At 37.0% G+C, this 12074-nt stretch overlaps 1 protein-coding gene across 5 annotated transcripts in view; it reads left to right on the forward strand.

Moving 5' to 3' along the window:
* The window catches only part of LOC139974892 (fibronectin type-III domain-containing protein 3A-like), a 117482-nt gene that overhangs the window by 81224 nt on the left and 24184 nt on the right, over positions 1–12074 (forward strand). For all 5 annotated transcript variants that reach the window (XM_071982409.1, XM_071982413.1, XM_071982410.1 and 2 more), the window contains 2 exons: positions 8023–8227; positions 9346–9402. In XM_071982409.1, coding sequence (XP_071838510.1) covers positions 8023–8227; positions 9346–9402 — 262 coding nt within the window. The remainder of the gene's footprint in view (positions 1–8022; positions 8228–9345; positions 9403–12074) is intronic.

Consider the following 12074-nt stretch of genomic DNA (forward strand, 5'->3'; position numbering starts at 1 on the left):
GACAAGCCTGTTTCTGCAATGTTTCTCCTGTGATGCCAATGACCCCAAGAGAATTGAGATCAAAATATGTTTATAGGGCAGGTCTGTGTCGTCTAACCAGTAAGCTAAGATGGCACTCCATGAAGACGTCTCCTCCCTCTCCTCATTTATAATGTTTGTTTATGTTAGGCCGCTGGAATGTAGGATGTTTTTTCTCTAGCCTTCTTTCATTATGAATCGCCCTTACCAGTTCAGTGAATGGAGATTATCTGGTTTCGTAGAAGGATCAGCTGAACATGTCACTGGCTATGTTCTTGCTTTGTGTTACAATGCATTTATATACTCCTCTTGTCATGTAAACTACATCAGTGGTAAATGGAGCATGACATTTTGACCAAAATCTCTCAACAAAATGATAAGATATGGAGTAGAAAGGAACATTGAAAACTGGGAATGAGACAAATTGTGTGTGTGTGTGTGTGCAGTGGGTGGGGTGGGTGTATGTGTGGTGGGATGGGTGGGTGTATGTTGGGTGGGTGTGTATATGTGTGGTGTCTGTGAGTGGGTGGGTGTATGTGGGTTGTGTATATGTGGAGGGGTTGTTGTATGTGCAGTGGGTGAGGTGTGTGTGCCGTGGTGGGTGTGGGTGGGTGGGTTATATATGGTGGGGTGTATGTGCAGTGGGTGGGTGGTGTATGTGGGGTGGGTGTATGTGGGGTGTGTATTTGGTGGGGTTGTTGTATGTGCAGTGGGTGAGGTGGTGTGTGCCATGGTGGGTGGGTGTATGTGGGTGGGCGGGTTATATATGGTGGGGTGGTGTATGTGCAGTGGGTGAGGTGGTGTATGTGCAGTGATTGGTGGGTGTTTGTGTGGTGGGATGGGTGGAGGCTATGTAGGGGTGATGTCAGCAACTATGATCACACATTATTCTCACATGTATATGATGTATATGATAATGTATGTTTTGCAAGAGCATCCTAAAACTGTTAGCAATGATGGGTAGTATTTATTGCCAAAACAGTACTAAAGAAATGTATCTATATTTAAAACATTGACCTCGCACATTTTCTGCAAACGAAACAGCTACCCCCTCATAACTGCTCTTGAGTCTTCCCTTAACCATCAAATTTTCAATTACCATTTTCCAAAATCTCACCTTACCTTCATCCATACCTTTTGCCTTATCGTCAAGTGAGTTTATTCAAGGACTCCTACATCTCTGTTTCTTGGTAAAAGACTTCAAATCCAGTCCACCATACTTTATATATACCGTGCAGTGTTACAGAAAGAAATAAGTTGAAGATTTTGATGAATTTTTGGATGCTATTTGTCATTGGATATGAAAATCTCATGACTCTTCAAGTTAATGCCAAAGTTACCTTCTTAAATGTGGATAGATTGTACTAATGTGAAAAGTATCAAAGCAACAAAATGTTGAGGTGCTAATGAAAATCCATACACAGATATACACACACACTGTATGTATACATGTATACAACAAGTAATCAGAATTCAGCATCTGATTACATTCATCTTCCTTGTCCTCCTCCTCACGATATTTAGCTAATAGAAAAATGAAATTCCAAAGAAATTTATTTGCTTGGCACCTGAAAGTAGAAAAGTCTCTAGATTGGTAATGTGTTGGATTTTTCTCTTAAAGCAAACTTTTTGGAGTGAGTTTGATTATTGTTTTCACCATACTACCATGTTGCAAATCCAATAACCGTGTATATTATTGGCTGGACTGTTGTCAAGTTTCACTTGAAAATAATTCAAGAAAATGTTGAAAATTGTTTGCAATATACCAGATTTGATTTGTAATTGATGTAACTAAATGCTGATATATAAAGAACTGTCTAGGCGAGGAAATGTTAAGAACCAAAAATTGGATTTATGCAATATTTAGCTGCTCCTACAACTTTTCTTGTTACAAAAGGTCTGTGATGGTATTTTAATTTGTATGAATATGCAATCATATTTATGAGCAATACGCTGTAGGTTTGGCAAAATTAATCATTGACAAAAAAAAAAGGGCTGCTTTAATGGAAACTAACGGCATTTATAAAGAGACAACGTACCAAAAATACCTCTAGCCTGCCCACTCGAGCTTGAGAATCAAACCACATGTTATTTCCAATTATTGGCATATTCTGCACAGTGCTGTATCTCAGTTGGGGAATATTAATGTCAAAGCCATCAGGCAAACGGTAAAGGCAGCACGTTCTTATAAACTGTCATCTGGTGTGGTAAAGATAGCAGTGGAGGATGACCTTAAGCAGGAGTGAGTCCTCGCTAAATTTAGCATTAATTACAACTCACATAACAGTGCGTAGGTTTTCCGTTGTTTATTTAAAGAAACAGGAAAATATCGTGTAGTGAATGAAATATATATATAGTCGCCTTTGAAGAATTGTTTTAGGTAGAATTTTTAGTCTTGATATGTTTTATCCAAAGGTAAAAGAAATTTTAATTGTTCCCCTCTCACCTGTACCCAGTTTACGTATGTACTTTCCATCAGATCTACAGGAACTGATTTGGCATCCCCCCCCCACACCCCATTTGGAACAAAATTTTAAAATAAAAATGGAAAGCAGCTGTTTTATGTAACAAATATGTACGTACATTGCCAAATCAAGCAAATTTTATCGTAAACAAATTATTCTGTCACAAGTGTGTTGAATGAATACAGCCCATTCTGTACTCAGGTCAGACACTACGAATATATTTACATCATATTTATTCATAGCTTTCGGGGTGGGTAAATGATGATGGACATTGACGAGGGTGAGATTGGTGGGTGGGTAGAAAACCTCATTACAGCATGTCTTTCTCTGTTTAAACCCCTTAATGTTCCCATTCCATCCTACCCTACTCCCTCCCTCTTACCTTTTCCCTCCAGTGGGATGGTTCACTCCAGTTTCAAGACTGAAGACTTTGCGGTTTCTCATAAGTAGAATTGTTCATTTTGCATCAAAACTTGCCTTTTTATATGCAATAAGTAAAACACACCCATAAACCCTTACTATGCAAATCCTCAGTAGACATCTCTTGGCATTTAAGGTGAATATTTTGAGAAACTTTGATTTGTATGTATGGTTGTCTTTGGCTGATATCTATTTATAGAGAAGCAATAATCCGTGCATCTTTTTGTACTGGGAAAGAAGAGGGAAAAACTTATCGCAGTCTTTTAGGGCATCAGGGAAACAGACCTGTGACGTAAGGACAGTAAATTGCCTTGGATGTGACGTTAACAGAAGAAATGGGGGACAAAACAAGAGAAAATGGAATAAATTTTAGTATTAATACCCATAAATGTCAAATTGTGTTTGCGAATGCCACAGGCTGTGTCAATTGTGTTGAAGATTGCAATACTTCATATGAAAAAGTAAAAGAAAAGACTCCTTGCACAAACAGAAAATGTTTTAAAGCAAAGAAAAAGTACAGGAAATTGTTTCATTAAAGTAAATTTATTTCCTGCCATTTTTGGTTTCGATGATAATCGTAACCTTTGCAATCATGCGTGTGTGTATGTGTGTGTGTGTGTGTGCGTTTGTGACGCCCAGCTTGTAAACACGATATCTCAAGAAGGGAAGCTTGGACAGTTCTCATATTTGGTACATAAGAGAACCTTATTTAGTACAAGAAGCCTATTGTTTTTGGTGTAGGTCAAAGGTCATTTAAGGTCACCAGGGATCAAATAGTGAAAAGCTTGTAAACATGATATCTCAAGAAGCAAAGCTTGGATTGATTTCATATTTGGTATGTAGGTTGACCACATTAAGTACAAAAAGCCTATTGTTTTTGGTGGATATCGAAGGTCATTTAGGGTCACCAGGGGTCAACTTGTAAAAACCTTTTCATAATATACGGTATCTCCCATCGTCCAGCCTATAAGTAGCTGACATGGCCGATTCGCCTCATAAGAATAGGAGAGCCTATTGACAATTGAAAATGATCTTATGGGCATCCGTAGATATGAATCTGAACTCGCGACAATATCCCTATTGACTTAAGTGTGTCGCTAGAAGTCCTGAATTGCTATGTACATTGCTACATACATATTATTTATTTCAACTTTATTTTAAGAGGGTAGCTCGTTTAGCAATAGCTAATCTTCCACGTGGCCCTCTGATAAGACACATAATAATATAAAAGTATGAAAATTTAAGAAGTCATAAATACATTAATAATGCTTAATAAAATAGTTTTTAAAAAAATAGTTTTTAAAAAGACAAATAATAAAAAATTATTTTTAAAAAGACATATAATAATATAAAAAGTATGAAGATTTAAGAAGTCGTAAATACATTAATAATGCTTAATAAAATAGATTTTTCTTAAATATTTAAGAAACGTGTACAGAGTAAAGAAACTTAAGAAATTTGGTAAAAATAAAAGTGAAGTAGGCCTAAACAATGTGTGTGTGTGTGTGTGTAACAGTGTCCTCCAAGGCTTGCTTGCAGACCATAGATATATAAAAGTGCTAGAGCTGCAACACTTGTCACTCATCCGTATGGATATTTTGCTAAAGAGTTGATGTGATTTCGATGGAATAGTGCACTTGAATGGCGAAGCATGCCTTCTCTAGAAAATATTTGTAGATCATTGGTAGTTCTGGTTGGATGTAGGTTGCACAGGTACCATGAATTTCAAACCCAGCACTGACCTAGGATGTAGGTGGTGTGGTGTAATAGATGCAGTGCAAGTCTGACATGGCTGATATATTGGGACAAGTTGTGAATGAAGTTGGGGCACTTTTTCTAAAAAAAAACGTGATGTGATCCAACTTGTGAAACTACCATTGACAGGGTCCGACATGGTTGATATTTGTGGACCAGTTGTGAATGGGGTAAGGGATTGTGTCAAAACATAACAGTCATGTGATCCAATGTCAACAAAGGTCAATCAGGGGTCAAAAACTAGTATTTTTGCAATAACTTGAGAACCAAATGTCCATCAAGGTTGGGAGTTACGCTATTGTAATACAATAGTCGACCTGCATTGGGTGACCTTTGACCTCAGGTTGACCTCCAGTGACCTGTATTAGTTTCTTTCAAGTTGATTCTTTGAAGTTTCGTGAGCATATTCCAATCTAAATTGTCCATAAGTGGACTCCTCTGCAACCTTAATGTGCGAAGTTATTAGAGATTTGGTTTGGTTTGTAATACTTGGTGTGCGGATTCATAACATTGAGTACAAGAACCCTATTGTTTTTGATGGAGGTGTGTAAAACCACGTACAGACTGACCTGTGTTAGCATGCCATAGTGTTATTGTAACAGCTAGTTCTGGTTATACTAACAAGCAGAAGTCTAGTGCATTGAAGTCATCGAAACCTCAATGCATTTTGCATTCTGGTTACGTTGGTGAAGTAATCTGTTTACGTTTATTCTGTTTTTGGAGAAAATATTCAAGTAAGCCATCTGCAGTAGGTCAGATTTTTGCCTCCTTAATACTTTCCTGTCTGCCCATTGACATGACATTCTGATAACACTGTGCTCCTGAATAAACCATGGAACTGCAATGCTTTGAAATACCATTAGCCCATGCAGTCAGATATTGCTGTTGTTGCTACAGCAATGTAATTAGTCTTGCTGTGAGCAGTATCCAACACGTTTTGTTCATGTACCTTTTCAGCTAGATAAATTAGCCAACAGCTGGTTGTACGGCATGGCCCATTCTAAAGGCTACTGTTTGGGCCCCTATGCAGGACAAAGTTACTGTCATTAATGTTTTAGTACACCCCAATGTGTAATAGTTCAAATGCAAAAGAATTCACCCGTGTACCTTTTCAGCTGAATAATACCATATGGGCGGGCCCCTTTTGGGCTACTGTCTGGGGCCCCATGCAGTCAGATATTGCTGTCATTGCCACCATGATGCAAGGTACCCTCCTGGGTATAAACCCCAGAAACTTGTGTGCTTGTACCTCTTCAGCTAAATAAAAGCATATTTTGCCCCCTTATTTTGTGACTCCCTCACCTACCATGCAGAGTGTGCCCCGGCAGCAACACATTTTATTGAAGTTTGGCCACCTACCAACACAATCAGGCCACCAAACCTTTTGTACCTCTTCAGCTGAATAAACCTTCTGGGCTCCTGGACTACATCCTCAATCATTTTATTCGTTGGAGATTAAGTGGTGGATAACAGGAAGTGCCACCTGGATATGCCATACTGTAGTAGGGGCATGGAAATTGAGAAGTCACATATCTTTATTTTTATTCCTTTTTAGCATTGGTACATATTCTAATCTTTCGTTTCAACGGTTGAATACAGAATATTACCGTTCGGCCAAATTCACTTTAAATTGCAGCTATTAGGCGGCTGATGATGATATATAAACCACTCGTTCGATTTCTGATCAGTTTTTTCACTATCAGTAACAAGTGACAATCATTGTGATGAGAGCTTGTTGAGTATTTTGTCTATCCAAGAAGGTGCAGTGAGCTTAATTAGTTTAGCGTACGGTCATATCCATGACAACAGCTACTGGTCTATTTCTTTTGCCAAATACTGTATTGAACAAATGTATATTTGTTTTGATATGACTTGTTGTGACGTACAAGTGAACACTATAAAAATGAAAAAAATAGATCGCACTGCTATAAAAATGACAAAATAGATTGTACTACTGTGTACATAAATGCCAATAAAATTAACAACAATAGTTTGGACGGTGAATTTGTAGAGTATGTGTACAGTATGCTTGTGCGTGGCAGTAGAATTTACATACAGTAGCAAACAAATCCATTTCTGCTCTCAAATTGAAAGAAATGATGCACATAGACCTGTACAGTACTCTTTAATAAATGGAAATTATTTATTACCAACTGGTGCCTTTGTGAACCGTCTAATCCTCAAGTCTACCATAATTAATTTGACATTGACGTGGGTATGATGATCTATATAAACTGCTAGGAACTTAAAAATGATAACGATAGGAATAAGAATATACAGTTAAAATATGAACATAAAAGGCTCTTGTACTTTTCAAGATCAGATAAAAACATCTTCTCTTGATTTGTCCGACCGGCTTTGTCGATCATAAACTCTGAGCCTCCGTGCACATGTTAATAACAAATCCAGTGGATGTAGGAACTGAATGACTTAAAACAAAGCTTGCTATCGTTACCGTCGGCTGCGTCTCTTACGTCAGACGCTGATGATGTCGTCATCTGTCAATCTGGCTGCTTTTTCCCTCTGCGGAAGGCAGGAAAAACGTCGTCTTAACAAGGGAATAGAAGTGCTTCAGGTTACCGTGACAACCATTTTCCTCAATCTCTTTACTCTTGCACGTTGCAATTTGCTATCAGATTCTTACTTTCTAATGCCAAACTGTCGTCGTCTGTTGCCGTCAGTAAACCCGTCAGAAGTATCTAAGGAGAGTAAATATCCTCAACTCAACCATCTAGGAGAAAAGGCGAGTGGTAGATAGAGGAAGGAGAGTTTGCTACCCTGTTTCTGAATCTAAGCTGGAGAATGTTAACCTCTGAAGGATAGTGACAGTGTTTACCTTCTGTGTCTATACAGTAGATATAACCAGTAGTTGGACAAACCCGGCCCCTTACATTGTCTTAAAATGTGTTTCAGACCAAGCCGTAATTATTTTAATGAAAAGGAAAGAATTTCCAATTTTCTGCATTAAATTAAATTGTTGCGAAAATGGAAGCCTCAAGAATTGAGCAATGTCTACTGTCAGTGATCAAAGTCACACTACTTTTCTTGAACATTTATGATAATTTAGATGGCATAATGTCATTCTTCAAAAGGAAAGAAACATGGGGAATTTGTGCCACTTTTAATTTTCTTTAAAGTTTTTCATACATTTTCAGTTTTGAAATTAATCCTATGTTAGATTTTTTATATTTGATATCTTGGTGATGATAAAACTTGTGCCTTTCCTAGAAAGAAGAAACTTGAAATTTGTACTTTACTGGGGAGAGAAGAAGCACTGTGTAATTGATGAATTGAAAAAAAAAAATTATTTAATGCTAAATTGGTTGCTCGATAAACCTTTGTCATCTTTGCACTCTTTCTATAGGTTTCCGAAAGCTGACAGAGTTCCTTTCTACCTTGAAAAGTCCAGAAGTGTTTGATATTAGCACCAGGTCTGCGGTTGCCCAGTGGTCACCTCCCACTGTCCAGTCAAGTGATGAGAGAGAGGAGAGGCAGATAACCACAGAGTTGAGCTACGTGCTAGAAATATCGGACAAAGGAAAAGGCGGAAATGTGAAAACATTTCATTGGTAAGATATTGACTGATTCCGTCCTCCTTCACTCTTGGACACAAGACTACTTTTGGTCTCCTGTGTTCCTTCTGTTCTCCAACTTTCTGTCCCTTCTGTTCTCCAACTTACTCTTCTCCAGCAACTTTCATCAGTTTGTCAAATCTACCCACGATTGATCAGAATCAAAATGACTTAATTCGACAGCCAACAATGTCTTTTCAGCAAGTTGACCAAGTAAATAACAACATTTCCTATTGAAGTTTTGTTGCCCAGACACTTAAATTATCATAACGTGCAATGAGCACATCAGACAATTTAGAAATTGGAATTGTTTCCTTCATTTGTAAAAAAAAGGTAAAATCCTGATGGATATTAAAATTGTATTGAAAAAGTGACAACTACAACACAAACAACTGTAATCAAAAGTTGTATCATTAGCATTAATGAGTTTACAATGCTGATCTCTGTGGTGTGTGAGTACCCTATCCAAAACAGCAGAAATAGATCGAGAATATATTCCTTAAATATAATATAAGGAAAAACAGAAAAGGAAGATATTGGGTAGAGGTGAATTTTGAAGCAATGGCCTCAGGATATGTATTATTCTATTCTCCTGAGGTCACTGTACAAGTTCAAAGACTAGTTCAATAGAATAGTTATATTGCTTAAAGATATAGTCCAGAGGAAAATTTTACTTTCCACAAATTCTAAGCAAACGAATTTGAGGTTGACATGATTTATACACCAAGTGAACTTGAAGCTAACAGGTGTGATGTCATAGAAGTGCACTGACAAATTTCTTTTCATGTGTTTCTATAAAATAAACATCCAATTTCATACTTTCAACATTGGCATATCTCTTAATATGAACAGCAGTATTAATATTAAATACACATGGTTTTTAGTAAGTGACAATTACATATCAAAGATTTCTCAAAGATTTTGATGTTCCACTGGCACTTAAAGACTCTCGGTAAGTCACTGTACATGACTGACTGCATATATATGAACACTGTGTGCCTAAAGTTCTGAGACTTGGTCTACCTGTACTGTTACATTGTTGAAATTCAGTGCATTATTGTATTCCGATTCGGTCTTCTGATGTTAGTATTCTTCACTTTATTCTTTACCTCCAGTGAGGATCCGACCTGGAAGTTGAGTGACCTTAAACCTGCTACAGAATATTTTCTGAGGTAAACATTCCTTAAACTGTAAGTTTGTTTATGAGTAGCTGTTCCTGTATCATATAACACGCTGCTGTCATCGGAAATATTCGATAAATAAGATGGGGAAAGTACCTTTGATAATGCTGGAAGTAAATTGCTACTTTATTATAAACATGCAATGTCAAAATGCCCTTTTATGATATTCAAGGGTAGTTTAGTTTCTAAACCCTTGACTGCATCACAATGGATTGCAGCATTTAAATATTCTTATGTGTGTTTTTAAGCTCCTTCTTCATGATACGGAAGATAATAAAATACAGTTTAACCTGTATTTAATGACAGTTAAATACTGCACAACCATAAATAACCCAGTAAAGTGTTCATTATTTTACCACATTGCTTTTGCTGCACAAGGTACTTTTTCACCTGCAATTGATCACAATTTGTGCAGAAACTACTATTAATATTAGTATCAGCACTAAATTCATGATGTCATTGTCTGATCAGTCAGAGCATGTTTATATAAGGTAGAACATCACTTTATTGTTGATATCTGCTAGATCATCAGGTGTGACTTTGTTTAATGTTTGATAGAACATTACTTTTATTGTTGATACCTGCTAGAACATTAGGTGTGACTTTGCTTAATGTTTGATAGAACATTACTTTATTGTTGATATCTGCTAGAACATTAGGTGTGACTTTGTTTAATGTTTGATAGAACATTACTTTATTGTTGATATCTGCTAGATCATTAGGTGTATAGTTACTAGGAGTTATTCCATGGTATCATTATTAATAGTTCTTGTCAGGTTTCTGGCCTAGCTTTGGTCTGTGACTCTTGTGAAGAAAGACTCTCTTGCTTTTCACAAATTTAAAGAAAGAAAAACTTACAAAGAAACAAACAGCTGGTTAGGATATAAGACCAGGATATAGTCAGCTGATTTAGTTTACACATTCATTCACATTACCTTGCAAATTCTCCGAATAACCATAAATGTACTGTTATCAGGTCCTGTTTCATTTCAGAAGGGTTGATTCCCCAGGTAGATATTTGAACAGAGAAGGTTAAAATGTCATGGCAGAAACTTGAATGCTTTTGTTATGTTCATATCCTTTGTGATGTCATATTCCTTGTTATGTCTTATCCATTGACAACCTGTTGTGGCCCACCTGTCAGCACGCCTGTCATGGAGAGAAATATGACTCTACAAATTATATAGGCAAAACGATTAAAATATGCTCTCTCAAACTCCAGGAAACTTTTTTCTTTAAAGTAAAAAAAAAAAATGTTAGAAGTGTTATAAAGGGATTGAATAACTGTAACACAAACATGTCTTGTTATTTGGAATGTCTTGATCACTCTGTTACTATGGTCCTTGTAGTCACAATAGAACAAAATAAGGCCAGTAATTATCATGTCTGTCGTCATGTGAGTTGCTTGGGACAACTAGGACATGATTGGTGCGTCCTTTTACCCTAGTTTCTCCACACACAGGTGAGTCTTGATCGTAATTATCAGGTAACTCGCAGACAAGGAGTTGGATCTGTATGGCTTTAAAATCCTACATGGCCTTCACTACTCCCTGTAGAGCTGGCTACTCTGCCCACACATAACACATTGACAGATTGTATTCTGTCAGTAATTTCCTAGGGCTCATCACAATAGGAAACAATTCTAGCATTCCTCTCCATTTAGTATGCCACATAGATTAATGTCTGGCCAATTGGAAATGTTTATTTAAATGTTGTCTGGGAGACTGGGAGAGAATTCCCAATGGGAGAAAAAAAAATGATCAACCTATACCTCCAAGCTTCTCAAAGAAAGATATTTCTTCGCGAGACATTAAAAGGATTCTGTCATTTTATGATTTATGATCCGCGGATGATCTCCCCATGCACCAAACAGCACTTCTTGTTATTGATTTATGTCAGTGACTTACTGAGATGGTTGATCAAAGTGATGTTTATTCTCCTTTTCCTTGCCAGTTTGCAGTCTACCCTCAAGTATTTGATTAAAGCTTCCCAGAAATGAACAGTTAATTGTTCCGATAGTTACTGAAGAAATGTAAACCAGATATTCCACGAAACTGACTTCCCACAGAGAGCAGATAAAACACACAGTAGATTAAAACGTATAGTAGATGAAAACAAGTACATTTACTGATTATAAAGGAGGTCGCCCTGATGGCTTTATTTCACAGAAACCCCGTCTGACAGCAGTGTAGCACCTGTCAAGCCAGAGATTTATGTTCAGTAGTACAGGATGTGGTCTAGTCTCACCACAACACCTAATTAAATTCATTCAAATCTTATGAGACTAAACCAGATATTGGCAGTCAATTGATGTTATGGAATCTGTGGGCCTATAAGGCTTTTGGCCCCTGATGATGTACATCATGTTAACTTCAGTTACAACAATGATTAACCTCATACAGATTTGGTTAGCTTTATAAATACATGGACACCAAAAGAATTAAATTTATTCAAATCTTATGAGACTAAAACAGATATTGGCAGTCAATTGTGGACCTACAAGGCTTTGGGCCCCTGATGATCATGTACATAGTGTTAACTTAAATTACAACAATGATTAACCTCATACAGATTTGGTTAGCTTTATAAATACATGGACACCAAAAAGCTTACCAAATTTCAGGATCGTTGTTGAGGATATGTATTTGCCATAATTTGATGCT

This window comes from Apostichopus japonicus, chromosome 10 (genome assembly GCF_037975245.1).
Source record: "Apostichopus japonicus isolate 1M-3 chromosome 10, ASM3797524v1, whole genome shotgun sequence".
NCBI classification, from domain to species: Eukaryota; Metazoa; Echinodermata; class Holothuroidea; order Aspidochirotida; family Stichopodidae; genus Apostichopus; species Apostichopus japonicus.